Below are 24,874 nucleotides of genomic sequence, written 5' to 3'. Positions count from 1 at the left end.
GTATTTCAAATAGTATAATTCCGACAGATGTATCAGTCACAACTGCTATTGATGGTCCTTCAAGCAGCACAGACCAGACTCATCCATTAAGCATAACTGCTCCTAATCATTTTTCAAACACTGCAAGCCCTATTCATCAACCTAGCACAACTGTTCATACCGAACCTTTGACCACTGCAAATCATAATGATTTCTCAAGCACAACTGTTCCCAATGGTCCGTTCATCACTAAAGATCCTTCAGATTCACCAAAGACATCTATATCTGATGGTTTTACAACTGCTGCAGTTCATATTGATCAGTCAAGCACAACTGTTCCTCTAGGCCTTTCAAGCAATGCAGTTCTTTCCAGCCTATTAACCACAACAGTTCCTGTTGGACCTAATCATCGTACTGATACTACAATTTCAGCCAGTACATCAGTCACAACTGCTCCAGCTGGCCAGTCAAGCAATACAGTTCAAACTGATTTATCAAGCACAACTATTTCTACAGTTGAATCGATCGCAACTGCTCCAGCTGGCCGGTCAAGCAATACAGTTCACACTGATTTATCAAGCACAACTATTTATACAGTTGAATCGATCGCAACTGCTCCAGCTGGCAAGTCAAGCAATACAGTTCAAACTGATTTAGCAAGCACAACTAAATCTACTGGTATTTCAAATAGTATAATTCCGACAGATGTATCAGTCACAACTGCTATTGATGGTCCTTCAAGCAGCACAGACCAGACTCATCCATTAAGCATAACTGCTCCTAATCATTTTTCAAACACTGCAAGCCCTATTCATCAACCTAGCACAACTGTTCATACCGAACCTTTGACCACTGCAAATCATAATGATTTCTCAAGCACAACTGTTCCCAATGGTCCGTTCATCACTAAAGATAATTCTGATTCATCAAAGACATCTGTTCCTGTTGGTTCCACATCTGCTGCATTTTCTACTGATCAGTCAAGCACAAAAGTTCCTACTGGACCCACAACCATGGCTGTTCCTACTGATCTGTCAAACAGAACTGTTCCAAATCCTTCAAGTTTCTCAGGTCATACTGATCAGTTAAGCACAACTATAGTTACTGGTCCATCAACTTCTACAGTTCCTAAAGATATTTCAGACACAACTGTTCCTTCAGACACTTCAACCGTCACAGTGCCTACTAATCAATCAAGCGGAATTGTTTCTCCTGGTACCATAAACACCACTGTCTCTACTGATCTGTCAAGCACAGCTGGACCTAATCATCTTACAGATACTACAATTTCAACCAGTACATCAATCACAACTGCTCCAGCTGGTCAGTTAAACAATACAGTTCACACTGATTTATCAAGCACAAATATTTCTAATGGTATTTCAAGAAATATTCTTTATATATTATCAATACCAACTTCTAATGGACCCTCTTGCTTTACAGTGTTTTTATCCAGTGCAGCTGCTAATCAGACAACCACATCTGTAATATTTACAAACTCAACACACTCTAAAGTTTTCACCACCTCAACCACATCTGCACTGCCAACCACTCATCTATCAACTAAGGCTTCCACAGGTTCAGCAATGTCAGGAGAGGGATTCATCATTCTACAAATTCGTTTACAGTTACAATATATTGATGCTTATTATAACCCTGCTTCCATGGAGTACCTGACTCTGTCCTTAAACATCAGTACTGAGGTGCTCTAAGAAATATTTTCATTTTTTATATAGTAATATTAAAATAGATTTTTATTAATTCTGTTTAGACTACATTTATAGTAAGTTAAAGCTAAAGTGTGTTTTTTTTCTCTCTCTTTCTGTAGCTGAATCGATTCTTCCGGGAAATTTATGGGACCTACTTCCTCAGATGTTATGTGAAGAGATTCTGGTATGGTACAAGACTCTTTATTACCTTTTATTACCTTTCATTTCATTTCTGTTCTGTTCTTTTGTTCCTTTTTCTTTAATTTCTTTCTTTCTTGTGCAGAAAAATACAAATTAGACAAATCATCCCAGTAGCCACCTGCTAGCACAAACAAGGACAATAAAGACAGACACAAAGGGTCATCACAGTTATTCTATACAGGACAAAAATTAGATTTTCTCAGCTTTTTGATCAAAATGTTTTGTTTGTTTCTTTGTTTGTTTGTTTATGAAACTTACCCACATTAAAAATCCAATCTAGACTAAAATGTTTTGTTGTTGTTGTTTAAAAGTAGGCTCTTTTATGTGATATATTGCATGAAACATTCAAATATTCATACAACAACTGGTAAATAAAAATAAAAAACACTGGTGGGGAAAGAGTTAATGAAAATGAAATCGTTATGTGGCTTAGTGCTATTATCAAATCACTGCGATTTATTTAAGAAGTTGTCTGATGTAGATTTAACAGTTCATCTTAACAATGAGCTGTGAGGTATGAATGAAATAATTAGGTATATGCTTGAATAAAAAATAGGTCTTTAGTCTAAACTTAAAATGAGAGAGTATCTATTATTCCCAAACAAAGCTAGGAAGATTGTTCCATCCAGTCTCTGTTCTTTGATGTGACTTAATTCCTGATGGATTCTCTTTTGATAACTGTCATGATCACCGTCTGTTCCTGTCAGTTCCCGGACTACACTTCCCACAATCCTCCATGTCAGTCACGTTCACTCCACACCAATCACCTGTTGCCACATACAGCCTAGCACACTACACTGATCACCACACCCAGCTGCAGCTCATTACCAGGACTATAAAGGACTTTCACACACACCACCTCACCGCAAAGTCTTGCTAACTCATGTTACAATTCCGAGCGTTCTGCCCTCGACCTTGTCTGTTTCCCGTTTATGATTCTCTGCCACATACCTTTGGATTGTGTATTGTTTCCTGGACTGTGAATGCTTTCTGCCTGCCTTTTGACCACTGCCTGTTCTCTGACTACGATCCTGCCTGTCTCTGATGTTCCTGTTTGCCCCTGTTCGACCCAGTCCTGTACGACTATGCTCTCTTTTAATAAAATGCTGCACTTGGATCCCCTGCCTGAGTCTCCCTTCGTTACAGAAGACTTCGCAACCCAGATCCAGCAGCTTCTATGAGCATGTCCAGTCCCAGCATGGATTCCGTAAGGCACCTTGTAAGCATTTGTCAAGGTAACTGCACCCTGGAGGCACATATTCAGAGATTCCTAGATATTGCTCATCTTTCTGATTTACCGGACTGTGCCCTCATTGACTTTTTGCCTATGGACTGAACGAACCTCTTAAGGGGTATCTAATCGTTAATGGTCCCCGAGGGACGTTTATGGAATTTTTGGACTTTGCCCTGCTTACCGTTGGTTCACGTTTTACTGTGGGTGTCGTGGGAAAACACGACACCGCAATGAATCACGTAATGGCCACCGCACCAGTGGACCCTAACAAAATGGTGGATACCATTACAACATCACATCACGTCTCTGCTGATCGCCCAGAGCAACGTCACGCCTCGGCTGATCGCCCAGAGCAACGTCACGCCTCCGCTGATCGCCCAGAGCAACGTCACGTCTCTGCTGATCGCCCAGAGCAACGCCACGTCTCTAGATCAGTCCAAGAGTGGAGAGGTTTGTTGTCCAGTGTGAATGATCCACCGCTGACTTCAGCCCAAGTGGCTGGCATTCCTAAGCCTCCGCCGGCCGCTTCGCTCTCAAACCCGCGGGCCGCTTCAAACCCGCGGGCCGCTCTCAAACCCGCCCTCCTCAAGCCCTCCGGCCGCTTCGCACTCAAGCACTCCGGCTGCTTCGCACTCAAGCCAGCCGGCCGCAACGCACTCAAATTCACCGGTTGCAACGCACTCAAGTTCGCCGGTTGCAACGCACTCAAGTACCCTGGACGCGATGGACGAGATGGCTGCTTTGCCAGTGCCCACGGGCAAGATGGCTGCCCCCTCGGAGCTTAAGGATATAGGGGGCATTCCAGCCATTGAGTCCGCTCCAGAACCCGCTCCAACCGGAGAACCCTCACTTCAGCCTCGGAAGAGGAGGAGGAGGAGGAAGAAGGCTTTTCCGATTCTTCAAGGCTCAAGCCTTCCAAGAGCCCACTGTGGGTCCGGAGACCACTCCAGAGGTCTCTCCTGCTCCGCCTAAGCGTCATGCTCTGCCAGCACCACCTAAGCGCCTTGCCCTGCCGGCGCCACCTGTGCTCCTTGCCCTGCCAGCGCCACCTGTGGTCCTTGCCTTGCCGGCGCCACCTGTGCTCCTTGCCCTGCCGGCGCCACCTGTGCTTCTTGCCCTGCCGGCCGCCACCTGTGCTTCTTGCCCTGCCTCCGCCACCTGTGCTTCTTGCCCTGCCGGCGCCACCTGTGCTTCTTGCCCTGCCGGCGCCACCTGAATTCCTTGCCCTGCCGGCGCCACCTGAATTCCTTGCCCTGCCAGCGCCACCCGAGCTCCTTGCCCATGAACCCGCCACGGCTCCCGTTGAATTCCCCAAGAACTTTTTTGGGGGGGGGCAGTATACCTGAGGGTGGGGAACTTGTGGGTGGGTACCCTGCCTGGCCACTGCTGTCATCTGCCTTTGAACTGTCACGGTCGCCCATGGGCTATAATCCACTAGGGCCATTAATGGACTTTGACCCACCGTGGTCATCTTTGGACTCTGTCCCGCAGTGGCCGCCCAAACCACCTGACCTGCCGTGGCCACCCAAGCCACCTGACCTGCCGTGGCTGCCCAAGCCACCTGACCTGCCGTTGGCTGCCCAAGCCACCTGACCTGCCGTGGCTGCCCAAGCCACCTGACCTGCCATGGTTGCCTGAACCACCTGACTTGCCATGGCTATCCGTGGCACCTGACCCGCCGTGGTGGCCGAGTTCCTGGAACCTGCATTGGGGACCCTGTTCATGTCTGCATACCAGTCCCCAATGCACCCACCCCCCCTCCCTAGCTGCTCCGTTTACGTCGCGAGGACGCGCCTTCCGGGAGGGGGGCATTATGTCATGATCACCGTCTGTTCCTGTCAGTTCCCGGACTACACTTCCCACAATCCTCCCTGTCAGTCACATGTTCACTCCACACCAATCACCTGTGGACCTTGGTGAAATAGGGTGGACCTCAATGTCTATTCTCAAATTACAGCATATTGCAATACATGCTAAAAAAAATGACAATTATGATTAGTTAAATGTGATTTATTGTCTGCCAACAGTTTCATGAAAACAACAAAATCTATTTCTAAATAAACAATGAAGAGAATAAGAACAATAAACAAAGGTAAATAATCATAGACTGAGTATGTGTAAGGCTGGGCAAGACTGTTGTCCACTAGCCATGGACTTGAGACCAGCATCACATTTTCTCAGTCAAACCAATGACTGCTTCTGCTTCTAATTGCTTTTTTTATAAAGAAAAACTGCCCATAATTGCTGGTCTTGGATAATTTTTCTCTGTAATAATGGTGATTATTAAACACTTGGTGATTTGACAAATGATACAGTGCATATCTGTGTTTGCACTCTGAAGAACGTCAAAAGTGTTTTGTGTGTATATTTTTGCAGCGTTGAGCAATGTAGCCAATCACAGACATGTCTGTTAATTTCTTAAACGCAACGGCCAATCAAAGTTGTCTAAGGTATCCACTCACCGCTTTAAATCCACCTCATGCTTGCCTTCTTCCCTAGAAGCTTTAGTTTACACCCCTCTCTCCTTCCCCTGTGACAAATTTACTAAAAGCCCAATTGTAAGCTCTACACTTAAAATTTGGAAACAGATGAGACATCATTTTAGTTAGCAAACTATGTACCCTAATTCCCCTATTCATTCCAATCATGTCTTTAATACCTCAAATGATGTTTTCATAAGTTTTTAAATCTTGGAGTGCTAAAGGCATTAGGAAAATGTATAATTTATACTGTGAGAGGGCTTTCTGTTCATTTCAGCAGATATATGAGCAGTTTAACATCCTTAAAAAAAAATTTTTTCCATTACCTCCAAATTCTTGATTTTGTACATAAAATGTTCCCTCAGTTTCCTGTTCCGTCTCCCTGCTCTCCTTTTGATAATTTATTGGAGGATCCTCCAAGATGGAAAGGCATTATCAACACTCTACTGTGCAATTTTGGCCCCACTTTCTCAAATAAAAGATTTGTGGGAAGAAGATTTAGGTATGGTTATTTCGGATGGGGACTGGGAATCTGTTTTACACAGAATACACAAGTGCTCAGTCTGTGAAAGACATGGACTTCTGCTGTGCAAAACTGTACACCATGTTCACTGGACTAAGTTAAAACTGTCTAAGCACTTTTAGCACATAGATCCTGCTTGCGATTGCTTTAGTTTTATCCCAGATTCTCACTCACATATGTTTTGGTCCTATAGAAAGCTTAAGAGTTTTTGTGCCATCATTTTTTTTTTTTTTTTTTTTTAGGTAGATTGATCTCCCCATGTCACTTGATAGCTATTTTTGGAATTACTCCTCAATCATATAAAGCTACAATCTGATTGTGTAGCTTTTATCATGCTCTTAGCTAAACAATTAATTTTGCTGAGGTGGAAGGATCACCGGCCACCAACCTCTTCACACTGTATTCTAGATGTCCTTTTTTTCTTAGTTAGAAAAAAATAAACATAATTTATATTAATATGTATAAAGTTATGTTTAAAAAAAGACAAACAAAAAAACAACAACCAACAACAAGTTTTTGCTCGCAAATCCTCTCATTATAACAAAGTGTAGACATGATCATTGTGTAGTGTAGGCAGCTTCATTGATTATAATGGAACTTCTCGTCATCCCAACACAGCAAAACCCTGTGTGTTAAATTAACATTGCCAGTGTTTATATAATCCACACAGATTATATAAACTGCTGTTGTGTTGATTTAGCAATGGGAGTTTTGCTGTGAATAAACTAAGATGAGTGAAATAAAGAGCGCTTTCAGATTTTTATCAGATTTTGAATAATTTTTAAATTACAAAGTTTTGCGAGTGACATCCGCTAAATCCATGTATTTGAGCAAAGATTAATGTTGTGTATTCATTATTTTTCTCCTTTACCACAAAAAAATTATTATTTCGTTTCTTATTTGATTGGGAGAACCTGCCATCAATCTGAGTAGGCCAGTGCCACCCTGGCCCTTTTGTAGCCTTGCCACTGCTGTCAACTTAAATGTTTTTTGGAACAAAAAAGTATCTATTAATTCTTCACTTTCTATGAGATAAAGGCTTCTGAAATATTATGGTGGTTGGTTGCTTAATTCCCAATTTTCCAAAAAAGAAATTTATAAAATAATTAATATTGTGTTTAATGTAATACCTGTTCCTTGTCAATCTGGCCACTGTACTAAATAAATACCTGGAGTTGTCTTAATTTTCAATGAGTACACAGAAATATGCGCATTTCACAGCATTCACATAGAAACATTTCACCAGATTTGTAAGGAGAAGCATTTTTTAAACATGTTGTCAATTAAGCACAGAAAGTTAAAGGTACACTATATCGGTTAATAAATAAAAATACATTTAGAAAGATGTACTCGCTCATTATATCAATTTTGTCAATTCTGAGCAAAAAAAATGTACACAGTGGTAACATAAAGGTCTCTCAGCAGTTTTCCATCAAAAATTTCTTCACTTTCAACTTTTATTTTAGTTAGTCATAACCAACATACAGCCATGTAGGACAAGACCTGACCAAGAACATGGGAAAACAATACACAGGATAACGAGGGGGTGGCAAGGGACAGGTGAAGGTGATTAGTAGTCATTGAAACAAACAAGAATAACTTTGGCAACAAACAAGAGTAACTATGGGAACAATCAAGACAGCAATAAAAATAGGAACAAAATGTAAATGCATTTAAAATGTAGAAATTAGATCAGTTAAAATATGTTATAATGATCAGATAAATCCAGCTTTATAGCTAAAATATTAAGCCAGGGTTAAGCGTAGTGTGAAAAGCACAGAAATCATAAATCCATGGGTTTGTTTCTGTCTTCATTTACTGCACGCCTCTGGTCTGCACGCACTTCTTCCAAAGAAAGACGCAAACTCACGTAAGTTAAAAATTAATGGTCTTTTTTTTTTACTGGCTGACTGACTAACATTCATTTATCAATCTGATAATTGATTAATTACTCATAGTTAATATAGATAAACTGGGGTGCGTTTCCCGTACAACAATGTACAGTGGTGCTCAGAATTATTGGCACCCTTGGTAAATATGATCAAAGATGACTGTAAAAATAAATCTGCATTGTTTATCCTTTTGATCTTTAATTCATAAAATGAGTAAAAATCTAACCTTTCATTGAAGGAAAATAATTGAAAGTGGGGGGAAAATCACATTATGAAATAAATGTTTTTCTCCAAAACATGTTGGCCATAATTATTGGCACCCCTAGAATTTTTTATGAGTAAAATATCTCTGAAGTATATTCCCAGTCATATTTAAATTTTTTTAGCACACCAGGGTGATCATAAACATGAAACTTGTCCAGCCATGACTTCCTGTTCCACAGGAGTATAAACATGAGGAAACACAAAGGCCAAATTCCCTTAATCATTCATCACAATGAGTAAAACCAAAGAATATATTTATGATGTGCATCAAAAGATTGCTGAGCTTCACAATATAGAAAGTAGCTGTAAGAAAATAGCTAAAGCATTGAAAATCCCCATTTCCCCTATCAGGGCAATTAAGAAGTTCCAATTAACTAAAGATGTTACAAATCTGCCTGGAAGAGGAAGTGTGTCTAATGCCGAGTTCAGACTGCACGATTTTAGCCCCGATTTTGGCTCGCCGACAGGTTTTGAGAAATCGCAGACAAATGCCCGAAATCTCAGGGAAATCGGTGCTCGTTCACGCGAGTGACAATCACGCAGTGTGAATGAGCAAAGACGCGATCTGAGAGAATCGCCGACGAGTCGCCGACGCCCGTGAGATATTTGGCATGCTAAATATCTGGACCTGTCGGCGATTCAAAATCCTGCAGTGTGAAAAGTTTCTGACTGAAAACTGCATCGGCGATGACCGACAGCCAATGAGAGAGCAAGATACAGAGCAGCGGGGAGTTCGGGGAGGAGTTATAGACCACAATATCAGCAAGCATGGCTTCATTCACATAAACATTACAATTCTATCAAACGGAAACAAAACACAAACATTTGCTTGACCATCCGCAACAGCAGCACATTGAAAATTATTTATTTACCTCCAACTCACGATGCAGAACACACAATCCACAGTCTCCCAACTATTTCCTCCTCCATATTCTTCTTTTCTTTTTCTTGTTTTCGCTGCAAATCAGCGCACAGGCAACTCGTATTGCAAGCTTCTTGCGGGCTACCGTTTTTAATAATAATAATAATAACTCCGGTCCTGCACGCGTGATATCGCGTTGTTTCCTTGTCACATCTCGCGTGTGTTTGGTTGTGAAACGTAGTTTGCGTGCCAGACAGAGTTGTCGGCGATTCTTCCTATTGTAAAGTCATGCAGTGTGAAACCCTCTGTCGCCAATCCATCGTGCAGTTTGAACACTGCAGCGACTGAATGCTGGCCAAGATAGTCATGCAGTGTGAAAAGAACAGTGACCCGACTACTTTGAAAATCGTGCAGTCTGAACTCGGCTTAAATCGTCCTAATGCGCAGTGAGGAGGAAAGTTTGAGTGGACAAAGACTCTCCAAGGATCACAGTTGGAGAATTGCAGAGAGTCTTGAGTCTCAGAAAGCGATAAAAAAAAATATATATATCAAACAGCACCTACATCCCCACAAGTTGTTCAGGAGGTTTTCAAGAAAAATCCTCTGCTCTCATCCAGAAACAATCTCCAGTATATTAAGTTGTCAGACATGATTGGAACTTCAAATGGGACTGGCTTCTATGGTCAGATGAAACTAAAAAAAAGAGCTTTTTGGCAGCAAACCCACCAGATTTACCCCATGTCCACGGTTAAATATACTGCTGGATCTTTAATGTTGTGGGCCTATTTTTCTGCTGGAAGTTCCTGGACATCTTGTTCAGATATATGGTATTGTACATGGATTCTACCAAATATCAACAGATAAAAAATCAAAACCTGACCACTTCTGCTAGAAATCCTATATTGAGCCATGGTTGGATCTTCCATCAGGACAATGATCCAAAACAAACATCAAAACCAACACAAAAATTGTCACTGAGTACAAAATGAAGCTTCTGCCATGGTCTTCCCAGTTCCCTGACCTGAACCCTAAAGAAAATGAGTGGAGTGAACTGAAGAGAAGAAGCACCAACATGGAGCTGGGAATCTGAAGGTTCTGGAGAGATTCTGCATGAAGGAATGGTCACTGATCTCTTGTCAGGTGTTCTCCAAACTCATCAGGCATTATAGAAGACGAATCAGAACTGTTTTCTTGGCAAAAGGAGGTTGCAAAAACTATTGAATAAAAGGGTGCCAATAATTGTGGCCAACGTGTTTTGGATATAAACATTTATTTCATAATGTGACTTTCCCCCCACTTTCAATTCTTTTTCTTCAATGAAAGGTTAGATTTTTGCTAAGTTTATGAATTAAAGAACAAAAGGATAAACAATGCAGATTTATTTTTACAGCCAAGGGTGCCAATAATTCTGAGCACCACTGTAACTCGCTGCTTCACTAAAATAGTATGATGCATCGTTCAACAAATCAACTAGCTAGTCACGACTAAATTGTATTGTCGCAACCTGTGGGTAAAAGGGTTAGGGGAACGTTAGAATAACAGTTGGGGAAGTTAGAATAATGTATTACAAACCAAAAACTAACATTCTATCTCAGTTAAGTAAACTTTCCTGGCTAACCAGAAACAAACCTTAAAAAAGAACATTCTGGGAACCAAAAACTAATGTTCTGGGAGCCAACAATTGTTAGCTGTGTCAGCAGCATTATTAGATGTTTTCATATGAGATTAAATCATATCACATTTCAGATCACAATATATTGTTTGCCAAATCATTCAGCTTCAATTAAATCATAAAAATGATTGAAAAATTAAAAAGCTGTAATATGTTGCATATTTTTGCTCTCAGAGTAAATGTTGAAATCAACTAAAGGACAAGAGTAAGCTAAATCAAGCCTGCCTTTTCATTTACTAATTTAGATATTTTCATATCTAACATTTTTACTTTTTTACTTTCTTTTTTTTTTCTCCAGGCCTGGGTCAGTGGGTGTGGATACAGAACTTATTTTTAAAAACCAGAATGTGCTTCCAAATGCAACAAGCATTGCAGACATTCTTATGAAAGGAGTTATTGAATCAAACGTGTTCCTTGATATGATTCCTTCCAGTATCACTGTTGGTGAGTTCCTCCTTTTCTCAAACTGTTTTTGATAGTAGATAATGATTTGGTAGAGTTGTTCTTTCAGTGGCTGGTTTATAATTGTTATCCTATACTTTCAGTGGAAGCGCAACACTCAAGTTTGACCAACAGACAAACACAGTCATCACAATGTGTTCCTACAATGCAAGCATCTTCTGCTGTTTCACCAGTTCTGTCTAGTATGCTGTTAATGCTTTTGCTTCTGCTATGGAATTAAATGCTGTAACTCTGCAAAGTTTTTCTCCATGTGTCATATTCAAACCTACAACTGATATTGTGAAAACTGTATTATCTTCTATAGTGATACATTAACATTAATCTTGGTTTTATGTTATGGTTTTATACTTATTACAAAAATAGTCCATGCAGAGGCAAAACAGCTAATCATACTGTATTAGAAATCAATTACAAATGGATATGATATTCTTTAAATCAGGAAAATCTACAAGACAACACACAAAATTAACTTGCAACATTTTTACTCCAATACATTTATTTATATACATATATACTTTTTATGAGGTCATAACTGCATGTATACAAATTTTATTATCAAATTAACAAAATTGTTTAAAATGCTTTTAACTTTTCTGCTTTTATTTAACAGATTTGTATTTTTGGTCAAACTGGTATAGGTGGTCTTAACAAATATGTATTTGTATGACAAATTAAGTACTTGATACAATGTACTTACGCTGTACCTTAATGTTCTCACATTGTACTTACAATTAAAGTACCTGCATGATCAATCTGTAGTAGTTTATTTACATTTGTAAGGACACTTTTTGCATGATTGCAATATTATAACTAAAATTGCAATTTTAAAAAAAAAATTAATAAATTTAAATTTTTTGGGCAATGTGTGAAGCATTATTGCTCATGCGTACTTGCTATTCAAACCATTTAATTTTCAAGCAATGTATGCATCATCTGTTTACCAAATGTTTGGTAATTGGATCAATAACATATTGTGATAGCTTAAATTCTTCATAATCCTTCTTACTCAAAAATAAATAATTCATTTCAATACACTTTATTATCCCCAATGGGGATAACTCACTGTACTCCTCCTCTAGCAACACCATAACATTTTGGATGCTGTTAGATCCAAAATTATTGATTTGGTCTCATGAGACCAGAGTATTGATTACTAGAATCTATATCTATAAATATGGGCTTTGGAAATGGCTAACTGACTTTATTGTGCTTTGGCTACAGTAGTCTAGTAAGAACAACAACCATGCATGTCATTTCTGAAGGCTGCATCTTACTCTGTGAGATAAACAGTCACTCTTTGCATAGCTTTTGCTGGCTCTGAGACACTCACTTGGTATTTCCCCTGCTTTTTGTCTAGTAAAAAAAAAATCCCTCATCACTAAATGAAAGCTTAACCCTTTGAGCGGTACGGTCCCACATATGGGATTTTTATTTCAGTGCCCCTGGGCGTACGGTCCCACATATGGGATTTCGAACGTTCAGCGACGTCACATAACTGCCAGATTCAAACTGCGCTTTCGCGCTTTTACTGTGAGACGGACGCGCGCAGCTCTTGTCATAGATCACAACTATGCAGTGTTTTCAGCCACATAACGTTTCTTTTAAGGTTTCAGACATTTAAATATGCATAAGCACCATTAAAACAATATATTTAGAGTTTATAAAATACACACTGATGTCAGACATCAGTGGAAGGAGCAATAACAATCCATTCATATACAATTTGCCGACATTTATTCATATGAGACACACATAATGGGGCCAAGTAACTATAAAGTTTACTCTATTATTCTTCCAGTTCACCATCAGCCACTTACTTGCATATATTTCGGGAGAAAATTATGAATTCACCTGCTGTAAATCCGACTGACAGGACTCTGCGAACTGCGGGGCAAACTAAGATGGCGCCGCCCATCTCTCCTTATAGATCAAGATAAAGATCATTTATAAAGGCTTTTAAACGACAAAACACACTCCCTTACACATATTTGAGGATCGGAATATCAGATAGTTGATAACATGGAAAGCAAGTTTGTGAATATTTTAAATAAACAAGGAAAAACAAAATAATAGCGATCCACCTGTCATACAGTGTTATTGTGGCTGCGCTCAGCGCTCGTGACACGCATGATGCGTCGCTATGGAAACATTAAAGGCAAACGTTCTAAAATAACAGTCGCCTTAAAAAAACTCACTCTGGGGGGACAGTTAGAATATTTTAAACTCACGCTTGAAAGGGTTAAAATGAAGGCCTGATTATTTCAGGGGCTTTGTCACAAGTCCATTGTTTTTGAATTTCTGTGTTACTTTTGCTATATTTTCACACTTAAAACAATGATTTGGTAATCCTCTTGTACCACTGTCCTCTTTTGTGCTAAGAAATAAGTCTCCTGACAGTTCTCTCCCATGTGGTTCCATTGTTGTCAGCATTAAGTCTGAGAATGATTCAGTGGGCTATATAACACTTTTAATTGTCACAAAATTACTTCTCTTTAAATGTTTTGGTTCAGCATACTTACCTGTTGATCAAACATTGCTTTAAACTTACACCAGAAAATTTTTGTTTTGTTTTATTTAGTAACTTTTAGGAGGGTGTACTCATTTTTGCTACACAACACTTTATCACCTTAATAAGAAAATCGTATTTTCCTATATAATTTTGACATGTTTCTTTGGTAATTGATCAGACTTGCTGGAACATTATATCTCTAAAGAACACTAACATGTCCTATAAGTAATTGAGTAATTGCTGACTTTCCGAAGTTTCAGAGGGGGTGTACTCATTTATGCTGTGCACCAGAGGTCGCGTTAGACTTTTGCACTGTCCGTCATTTTGAAGGACAAGATAGTAAAAATTCTATCATAATCAATTATTTCCTGTCATTTTTTGGACGATTTTTTCGATTAATTTGAATTTAATGTTTTGCCTCAATTTCATTATTTTTTAAATCAAGAAATCACTATTTAGAATAAAAATGTTAAAATTAGATGTGTCGACAATACAGCAATGATAATCGTTAGGAGAAGAAAATGGTCTGACCTCATGATGGCGCCGGCGCACCTGAGGCCGTGTGTCCACCAGAGCATTTTTTCCAGCTGCTAGCGTACTTTTTCAATTGTTTTCAATGGGAGCGCCGCGTTTTTTAAACGCCAGGAGCGTAACGAGGCGCTGAGCGTCTTTTTCACGCTCAAGCGCTGAGAGCTAGGCGTTTTTTACTGGTCGCCTCGAGTTGAAGAATGTTCAACTTTGAGTAAAACGCTGCGCTCATCACTGTCACTTTTTAGCCAGCCGTCCAATCAGAGTGCAGGAGGGGCAGGACAAATACTACACCGGCCAACTTTCACAACATTCTTGCTGTACAACGACATTAACAAGCAGAGTACGGAACAAAATGAATGAGAAATTAATATTGCTGGTCTCCGAAAATACATAGCAAGTAATTTCACATTGTGTCAACATTTTTATTCTGAAACAAATTACCTGCAAAATCAGTTATAAGTAACAGTGCCGCGGATATTCCGTATCATAGCAACAAAGCGTCTCAACGGAAAAAAACGCTGCGCTTATAACTATACTTACAACTGATTTTGCAGGTAATTTGTTTCAGACTAAAAATGTTGACACAATGTAGAATTACTTGCTATTTATGTTCGGAGACCAGCAATATTAATTTCTCATTCATTTTGTTTTGTTCTCTGTTTGTTGATGTCGCCAGAGCGTTTTTAGCCAGCTGAAAACGCTAGGCGCTCTGCTTAAAACGCCCGTCTGTAAGCGCTTGAGAGCGCTTCTGCAGCCCAGCGTTTTTTCCGTTGAGACGCTTTGTTGCTATGATACGGAATATCCGCGGCACTGTTACTTATAACTGATTTTGCAGGTAATTTGTTTCAGACTTAAAATGTTGACACAATGTGAAATGACTTTGCTATGTATTTTCGGAGACCAGCAATATTAATTTCTCATCCATTTTGTTTCTGTTTGTTGATGTCAGTTGGACGGAGTTGTATTTGTCCCGCCCCTCCTCCACTCTGATTGGATGGCTGGCTAAAAAGTGACAGTGATGAGCGCAGCGTTTTACTCAAAGTTGAGCATTCTTCAACTCGAGGCGACCAGTAAAAAACGCCGAGCTCGCAGCACTTGAGCGTTAAAAAGACGCTCAGCGCCTCGTTACGCCCCTGGCGTTTAAAAAACGCGGCGCTCCCATTGAAAACAATTGAAAAAGTACGCTAGCAGCTGGAAAAAACGCTCTGGTGGACATGGGGCCTAACTGCTAACTTAATCATGTGCGGCACCTCTCAGCCTATTGTGTAATGGCAGTGACCTCAGTGCCCGCCGTTCAAAACTCCTTCCCTGCGTACCGCCATAGCCGGAGCCTTAGCATTAGCGCTTTTTTGGCTAAAGGTTGCAGGCTTGCCTTTCAGTGGCTTTTACACAGGGTTGGGAAGGTTACTTTTAGAATGCATTTCACTACAGATTAAAAAATACATGCTTTAAAAAGTAATCTGTAACGTATTTCGTTACATTACTCAAGTTTACTAACTTAATCTAAATACTTTGGAATACTTTGAAATACTTAACACAAAGGACCATATTAATTTGATGCTATGTTTTAAGTTTACAACCTGTAAATAAAAATGACCTCTACCCACCAGGATTTGGTTTTCCACTAAATTGTATTTTTAACATGAGTTACAAAATATATATCTGCAGTTTATTAGTTATTTATTACTATGTGTTGGTAAAGAATTTCAATATCTTGATAAACAAATTATGAAAATATTTGTTTCTTTTAACATCACATCCATATATAATTACTATTGATATCATTCCTAAATTATATTTGTAAAGATGTGCATCAGAGGGATAACAAAATATTAAATAACAACAATAAAATATTGTTAATAATATAGGTTGTTTTATAGATGTATAGAGTCGAATTGACACAGTGGTTTAAATTGTTTTATTAACAAAGTTTGTTTGTAACATTTAGAATGTTTATAAAGAAAATTAAATGAAATGATCTACCCAATAATCTCGAGAGAAGGCCTATATTCAAAGCTGACTCACCTACGGTTTCTCAACAGTTTTTTGCATCTCTCCACCACCACATTTTACAGGTTTGGAAAAAAATATGATCATTTTGTGTGAACTATCCCTAGTATAAATATGTTTATACTAATATTTAATCTTAGTGCACTGATAGCTGCATTAATATTAACCATATAAACAACAAACAGCGGGGAATTTTTTTTTTAAATAATCCTTTATTTATTTATTTTTTTATTCTTATTAGTGATGCACCAAAATAGGTGCATCACTAATAAGAATAAAAAAATAAATTTATTAATAAATTTAATTTATATTTTTCATGGCCAATAAAAGCAAATTGGCTGATTCTGATACTGGCTGCAGATTTTTTTAAAAGGAAATGTATTTGTTGTTTATTAGTTCAAAAAATATGTGTAGCTCTTTGATATTAGGCTAGAGGCAAACACTGCATTGTTATCACAATCCCAACAAAAATGTTATGAACATGAGCATGATCAGTTGTTTTTCATTTAAATTATTGTATAATTTCAAGATTAACAGCAAAAACAGCATGGTCTGATTTTAGCACAAAACAAAATTAGCAGACGGACTGAAAGAAATGCAAATTCACTCTCTGACAGTAGGTGGCGCTTATGGAACAGCAGTGATATAGCGTTCCCATGGTTACCACCATAGCTGCGCTGGAGATAAGAGGAAAAGCCATCAAAACTTGTCTGAAGACAGTTCCCTTCAGAGATACATTCGTATCACCTCAATTTAATGTTTATATTATTATTCCTATATTTCGCGAACAGTGAGCTTGTGCTGGTGCAGTGCTTTCTCTGCGGGCGCGTCTGTTCTCCTCTTTGTGCCTATGTTAACGTCCTGTTGACAGGCTTAGTAAATATTTCCTGAAATTTTGGGAAATTATTACAAAGCAGTTTGTTTGCAAGCCCGGAATAAAGATAGACCAAAATAAAAATAAAAAAACCTTTGGATTTATGACCAGTGGAATACTGCATCTCTGTTTTTGATCATGAACTCGAGTAAGGTTACGCGCCATATACCTAAACATTTAAAATGAATTATTTAGATGTAAAATTCGTCTGTAAAGTACACCAAGAAATTGGTTTTATAAAACATTATTTAACGAATGATTAAGTGGATGTTAATTCTATGAGGATTTTGTGTTATTTTTCAAAGACCTAATAAATTCTTATAAATATTAAATGATAACCATACAAAGCTCAACGTATTAGTAAATAGGAAAATAAGGAGTAAATAAGGAAAATAACATTTCAAAGACCAATAACAGCTTAGGCCTACCTCAAGATGCTTTATCAGATTAAATGTTGAATCCTTTGAAGCCGATAGACGTTGTGTTGAAGGTAGACCAGGGCCGGCGCTACCTATAGGCAGAGCAGGCAGTTGCCTAGGGCCTCGGGCATGGAGGAGGGGCCTCCTGCCTCCACTACCGTGACATCCCACTAGCAAAATACTAGACTCTTTTTCCATTGGATATAAATGAATTCACAGTGACTCTCACCTGTAATAAAACCAACTATTGTCACCGTATCAAAGTGGGTCCCACCTTCTAAATACATGAAAAAAAGTTACAAAAATGCAACTTTTCTGCAGCTGACTGGCTTTAAGTCATTGAATTATGATTGCGCCGAAATGAACATCCTTCATGGGGTGCGAAACGCCTAAACAGGGACGCAAAGAAGTGCATTTCGTAATGTAGGTGTGCGAGTTGTCATCATCTCTTTTGGACTGATTGTAATGTATTCTACAAATAAACGTGTTCTGTCGATCGGCGTTATTTCTGGATAGATCATTTGCCGGTTTATGAGTTTAAAAGAGCGCGAGCGCCGTCGACGCGTCCAGACTGATATACACTTTAAATTTGTGCGTAATGAATGACATCGCGTCATTTTACTGAAGTAAATGCAAAGTTCGTATTCAAAGTCAAAGAGCTAGAGTAGCCTATGCTATTACAGCACTGCAGTACTTTTTTTATGTTTCAAAAACAGTATCTCAACTGATCTGTATCTTTTAAATTCTGCTGTTTACATTATTTTCAAACGCAATACTTTCGGTTTTCAAAACATAAATATTGTTGTTATATTTATTGAAAAATCAGCGTACAATTTTATAAAGTAGTTAAGTATTTATGGTTTAAAAAATTATTTATCTCTTTCACTTTTCATATAATAGTTGATTTGTAGCCTATACACTCTTCTGTGGTTACATGAACATTTAAAATCCACGGAACCTTTACATAACACAAAAGGTTCTTTACTGTGGGAAAAAAAATGGTTCCACACTCTAAAAAATGCTGGGTTGAAAATGGACAAACCCAGCGGTTGGGTTAAATGTTTGCCCAACGTGCTGGGCTGTTTTTTTAACCCACCTGTTTAAAAATGGCTTAAAATGAACCAAAAATAGGTTTGAAATTAAAAATCACACTAATTACTGGAGGCAACAATAATAATCAAAAGGTGAACATTTATTAATAAGCAAATGTTTATTGTTTAATTATTATTCATTAAAGCTGCAGTCCACAACTTTTTTTGGTTAAAAATGATCCAAAATCAATATTTGAGCAAGTACATAACCAGCCAGTGTTCAAAACTATCTAATTATCTTGTCTCGATTCACAATGTTTTATAATAAGAGCGACATGGCGGATTTCCGCGGGAAATTCAAGCATGCAGCAGTTCCTCTGTGCGTCATTATGTCACCTCTGTAAACAGAAAGAAGGAGTCCCGTCGAGAGGCTGGTCGTTTTATCACGTGAGGATGCTGCCGGTAGCGGCACATTTATATAGCCTTTTCTCACAGCAGCTGAAATAATTAAACGTATCATTTTGATGGTGGATTGTAATCCAGAAAGGTCCAAATGACAATCATCAGTGACAACTGGAGATTCATCCGTAGTCAAAAAGCAAAAGACTTGGACTGTGGAGTGGCTACAGAAATTGAAATCTACAGGTAACGCTATATACACATAGTCATAGCAATGCTGATGTTGTTAACATTAACAATTTGAGAACAATATACAGTAATAATAATTTGCACGGTTTGGCATGATCCGAGCTAAGCGATCGTTACATTTAATCACCATTGGCAGCGATATTTATTGTAGGCCTAATGCTTTTTTCCTCAGTTGGTCAAAACAAAAGTGGAAGACATGTTACTTACTTGTTCAGATGACATTTTCCAGTGAAAATTCTTATATTGATCATACTTTCGAGACATAGGGCCCTATAATACACCAGGCGCAATGCGACGCAAAGCGCAGCGCAAGTGTGTTTGCTAGTTTGCGTCCGGCGCCGTTCGCGTTTTCCCGTTCAGCGCCACGTCCTTAAATTAGTAAATGCATTTGCGCCAGTTAGTGCGCCCATGGGCGTGCTGGTCTAAAAAAGAGGTGTGTTCAGGCGCATTGCCGGCGTATTGCTATTTTAAGGAGCTGAAAATAGACTGCGCCATAGACCAACTCAAACCTAGTCTAAAGTCAATGACGCAATATTTTTTTGTTAGAGCGCGTTGGTAGAAACTGCGCCTCTGGGCGCGTCCACAGTGCGCGTTGACTTTGCTTATTACACACAGGGATGCATCACACAGACATGCCAAATATTAAAAACAAAAGGATTACAGTGTAAAAGAATATTATTGTGTAGGCTACATAAATATAAAAATGTAATGATGAATAGTCATTGCGTGTATTAGAATTAGGCTACCTATTTTCAATTCAGCCTATTACTACTTATAATGATGAACGAAATTGGCTAATTAATTGAACAATCGTGCCAATACACATATATATTAACTGACTCATCGCCAACAAATTCCGCCATGTAAATAGCAAATCGCCATGGCGCGAGCGCATCTCGCTCTTAAAGGGAATGGGAGATGACACTCTGATTGGTTTATTGAACGTTACGCCCATTACTCATTAAGAGAATAGGGACAACCCATTTCAAAAATGCGCCCAGGCGCACGGACCGTTTTTCCGTTGTTAAAATAGCAAAAGTGGATTTGGACACGCCCTGAGTGCACCTGCGCCGTGCGCTTTACACTTTGCGTTTAGATCGTTAAAATAGGGCCCATAGAATCTGTGATTCTGAAGTTCAGTATCCACACCGGTGCGGTGACTGACAGCAAACATTAGATTCATCCGCGCTGACGAGCTGTGCCGATGCACAACGCACGTACAGATAACTGTTCCGCATATGACTGCAATTGCAGGTTTCAAACAAGAGATGGCGACAAAGAGGAAAAATCGCGGACTGCAGCTTTAAGCTTGTTAATAAATATTAATTTATTAAATATATTAATGAATGTTAATTTTCAGCATACTTTGGATTCATTTTAAGCAAGCAATACAGTCATTTTTAAACAATAGTTGAGTTAAAAAAACATTTAACCCAAACGCTGGTTTAAAACACCCCAATTGCTGGGTTTGTCTCTTTTCAACCTAAATTGGGTTTTTTACAACTCAGCATTTTTTAGAGTGCACTACCATTTACTGAAAGGTTCTTTGGGGAACCAAAAGTGGTTCTTTTATGGTATCACTGTGGAAAAACTCCCTTTTGGAACCTTTATTTTTAAGAGTGTGTAGTGCATATTTGAAGTATTGCATTGCAATACATATGATAATATAGTTTAAATTGGCTCAACAGGAGGGGAAAATCCTGTCCAAAAAATGATTAAGGCATGGTTTTCATTTACTTAAGTGATTTTCCTTTTCTTTCATTTTACTGTAGGCCTAAACAGTTTGTTATCCCAAATAGTGGGTAGGTCTGTTAGGCTACTGTAAATAAATTACTGAACAAATTACTACCAAAAAAAAAAAAAAAGATAGCATCCTCAACAAACAAATAAGAGATTACCTTAGTTAAAGTTTGATTAATGTGGACATATAAAAATAAAACAAATATATATAAATGTGTAGCTATATAAAAATTTTAATAACAAATGTTAAATAAAAAGGTAAGGAATAAAGTGCTTTTTATTAGGAGCGGGGGCCTCCAACATAAAGTTGCCTAGGGCCTCCAAATGTCTAGAACCGGCCCTGAGGTAGACATAGCTGTTATTGCACTGTTACTGTACGTCCTTTTTCATGTTTATAGGTAAAACTGTCTTTGAATTTCCACTAGAGAAATGCATTATGCCCTGTTTTCCCGGCCATTTTTGCATGCGATTGCATGGTCTGCACTCTGCAGGTTGCTGAACAGGCTGCGCGCGTTTTTGTTTTTTTTTGTTTTTTTTTAAACAGACAGAGTCGGAGAATCATCAACTTTGGGTCATTGGTTAAAAATCCTCAAACAGCTCACGTTAATAGCCTATTAAATGAAATAAATGACATTAAAATTCAAAGTAATCACTTTGGTAATCTAAAATACTTTTTGAATGTAACTGTAATTTGATTGCATCTATTTAAAATGTAACTGTAACGAAATACAGTTATATACGGTTTTGAATATAGTTTTTGTATTTTAAATACACAACGTCGTTACATGTATTTCCTTACTCCCCAGCCCTGCTTTTACACATCTACTCTTCTGTTAAACAGTAATGCGGCACATTTGCTGTTGGTAATGCCGGTTTTTGGTACAATATAATATTTCTGTCCGCTAGAGGTCGCTAGAGGCCTATTCAAAACAAAGGCGTAGCTTGATGACAGCAAGTTTGAGCTTAATCTTGGAACATGTGGTCTTCACATCACAGCCGGTGAAAACAATTGGGATAGGACTCAGGAAGAAATCATGTTCATGGATGAGATTATTAACGTTACTGTAGTATGAAGCAGAGCAGGACCGAGTGTTGTGGGAGCTGGAGTGATTGCGCAACACATGCCTCACGATCGGCTGAACTTTTATTATGCCACAGTCTCCGATGGCGCTTCCTCTTTTCCGGTCATGAGTATGAGGTAATGCAGCTCTGTTTATCATATTAGATACATTTGAGAGTGTTGAAAATGATGTTTTAACTTTACTCTGTGCGTTCACTCGGCAGCTGCTGTGAGACACTTGTTTGAGACACACTGCAGTAAGCTAGATCTATTTTTGAATATCATATTAAATGCTGGATGGCTGATGTTGATAAATGGCATGCAATTAATTTTAAAATGTATGATGGAGAAAATTCTGTATTACTGTTACTAAAAATAAAGCCTACGGGTGTTATTTATTGCTATTACTTTTTGACTAAGAAATATTGAAATATTTAGCATTTTTCTTATTTTATATTATTTCTGAGTATATAGAATGTTTAAGATAAGTTTGTAATGTGTTTTACAACATTTGCCTTCATATTTCAGGCATATTTTATGCAAAGATATTTAAGAAATTGTTTTACATTTACACCAGGTTGATCGCTTCATATGTGGTGCACTTGGAATGGAAATTTTTTGATTGTTGTTAAGTTTGACTTAAGTTGACTAGTTAAACAGTAAAAAAAAAAAAAAAACTAAATCGAAATTGTGAATCGGTCTATCGTTCTGAAAAAAAGAGATTTTATTTTTTGCTATATAGCCCGGCCCTTTGCTGCCGTACCATGGGTGCAGCAGGCGCAATGATATTACCACACGTTCACACCGCCGCCGACGAGAGCATCAAAATTCGCCTTGGCCGCTCTGCCAACAACACTGTACTGTGCGTTCAAACCATCGCCAGCGAGAGGGTCAAAGTAAGTGACAAGTTGTGGCAACCAATCGAAATCTTCTCAAGCGAGAACCTCTACAATCGAATTGGTTGCCGCCGAACCGCGTTATAGGTTATTACCATAAAGTTGACCTGACTTTAACTCTCCTCGACGCCCTCACCGTCCAAGATGCGCCGCGCCGCTCTTGCCGGAGCTCGCCACCGGCTCACATTGAAAATGAATGACTTCCTGTCACTTTGATGCTCTCGCCGGCAGCGGTGTGAACAGACGGTTACGCAGCGCCTCTCACAAATGTCTCCATGGTTGAAAGGCACGCTCCCTGTGCAAACAGGGGGTCACAGCCGCTGCATAATATCATTGCGCCTGCTGCTCCCATTGTATGGCAGCAAAGTTCCTTGATTATTACGCCGGAATGAGAGTACAGTTCCTAGCCATATCGGCCTAGAAAATCGTAACTTTTCAATTTTTTCATTCGTCGGTCTTAGTACACGATGTAACTACAGAAGAGTCAAGTTTTAAATAGGAAAAATATCGAAACTATTTGGTCATTTTTGAGTGAGATGCTAACGGTTTAATCAGATTCAATGAACTATGCTAAGCTATGCTAAAAGTGGTACCGCCAGACCCAGAGATCGGCTGAATGGATTCGAAAATGGTAAAACTCAATTGTTTAACTCAAGGGGAGTTGGAAAATTAGCCTATTTTCAAAAAAAGTGGAGTGTTCCTTTAAATCCCATGGTAAGTAAGTTATCCACATATACACCCAGGTATTTATAAGAACACACGTGATTAATGGGTATCTTATGAATAGATATCGGTGAGTGGTTTCCTATTGACCTCAGATCAAAAATCATTTCCTCTGTTTGACATTTATAATGAAATGATTAAGGTCACACCACTCTACACCACACCACTATTATCATACAAGAGGCTAAGAAAAGCTGTGTCATCTGAATATTTTATTATGAGGTTATAGGATCAGAACTTGTACATTCATTTGTGTAGAACATAAAGAGAACTGCTTCAATTTTTTAATTAAACTAAAATAAAAGACACCATATATCTCTCAAAACACTTTATCAAGGCTATGGGCCTATAATCATTGTTTTCCAATGGACTTGATTTCTTTGGTAAAGAAACAACAAAATATTTCTTTCAAATATCAGGGACAGTATGACAATCCACAGATTGATGGAAAATAGGACACCATGCATGAGTAAGCTCCAACACATATGATTTTCAAAGTACAGCTGAAATGCCATCTGGTCCTGTAGACTTTCTTGTATTAATTTGACTAAAAAGTGAACAAACCTTTTGTGGGTTGATTATCATTCTGAGAGGTGTCTTCGCTTACAACAATTTTTAAAAATGTAATACCTTCGTTGTCGTCGTGTCTAGGCACAGGTCCTTGATCTCACCTGGACACGGCCCGGATTCGATTGACTACGACAGACCTCAGGATAAACAGAGAGACTAATATTAGTGCAGATGCCATTCTTCTTATGATGTAACGAGTTCATTTGGTGTTATAGGAAGTGTTCCCGGTTCCGGCCGACCTAATTTATGCAGCCTAACAATCCTTTAACAGATGTGAAAACATAAACTGATACAGGGACGTATATATATATAATATATGTGTTTGTGTGTGTGAAAAGTTTGGATATTGTATGTTTTAGCAAGAAGTCTCATCAAGTCTGCATTTACTTGATCAAAAATACAGAAAAAAAACAGTAATATTGTGAAATATTATTACAGTTAAAATAATGGCTTTCCATTTTAATATACTTCAAAAAATATATATTTTTTTGTGAAGCAAAACTGAATCTGTGGCATCAGTAGTCTTTAGTGTCACCTGATCCTTCACAAATCATTCTAATAGGCTGATTTATTATCAATGTTGGA

The 24,874-nt window shown here is 38.5% G+C and overlaps 1 protein-coding gene across 1 annotated transcript; it reads left to right on the top strand.

Annotated features, from left to right (window-relative positions):
* Positions 1 to 383: 383 nt before the first annotated feature.
* On the top strand, positions 384 to 12,030 carry LOC125260626. Its single transcript, XM_048179097.1, has 5 exons — positions 384 to 1,302; positions 1,423 to 1,682; positions 1,808 to 1,872; positions 11,115 to 11,260; positions 11,362 to 12,030. Exons 1-5 carry the CDS (start codon positions 993 to 995, stop codon positions 11,496 to 11,498), a joined length of 918 nt encoding a protein of 305 aa, XP_048035054.1. The 5' UTR covers positions 384 to 992; the 3' UTR covers positions 11,499 to 12,030.
* The last annotated feature ends 12,844 nt before the right edge of the window (positions 12,031 to 24,874 follow it).

Source organism: Megalobrama amblycephala, linkage group LG24 (assembly GCF_018812025.1).
Source record: "Megalobrama amblycephala isolate DHTTF-2021 linkage group LG24, ASM1881202v1, whole genome shotgun sequence".
Classification (NCBI taxonomy): domain Eukaryota; kingdom Metazoa; phylum Chordata; class Actinopteri; order Cypriniformes; family Xenocyprididae; genus Megalobrama; species Megalobrama amblycephala.
This window is presented reverse-complemented; position numbering and strand designations above follow the sequence as displayed.

Coding starts and splice junctions, on each gene's coding strand:
- LOC125260626 (XM_048179097.1), top strand. CDS start 993: ATGGCTGTTCCTACTGATCTGTCAAACAGAACTGTTCCAAATCCTTCA. Junction 1,683..1,807: donor CCTTAAACATCAGTACTGAG/GTGCTCTAAGAA, acceptor CTCTTTCTGTAG/CTGAATCGATTCTTCCGGGA. Junction 1,873..11,114: donor TGTTATGTGAAGAGATTCTG/GTATGGTACAAG, acceptor TTTTTTCTCCAG/GCCTGGGTCAGTGGGTGTGG.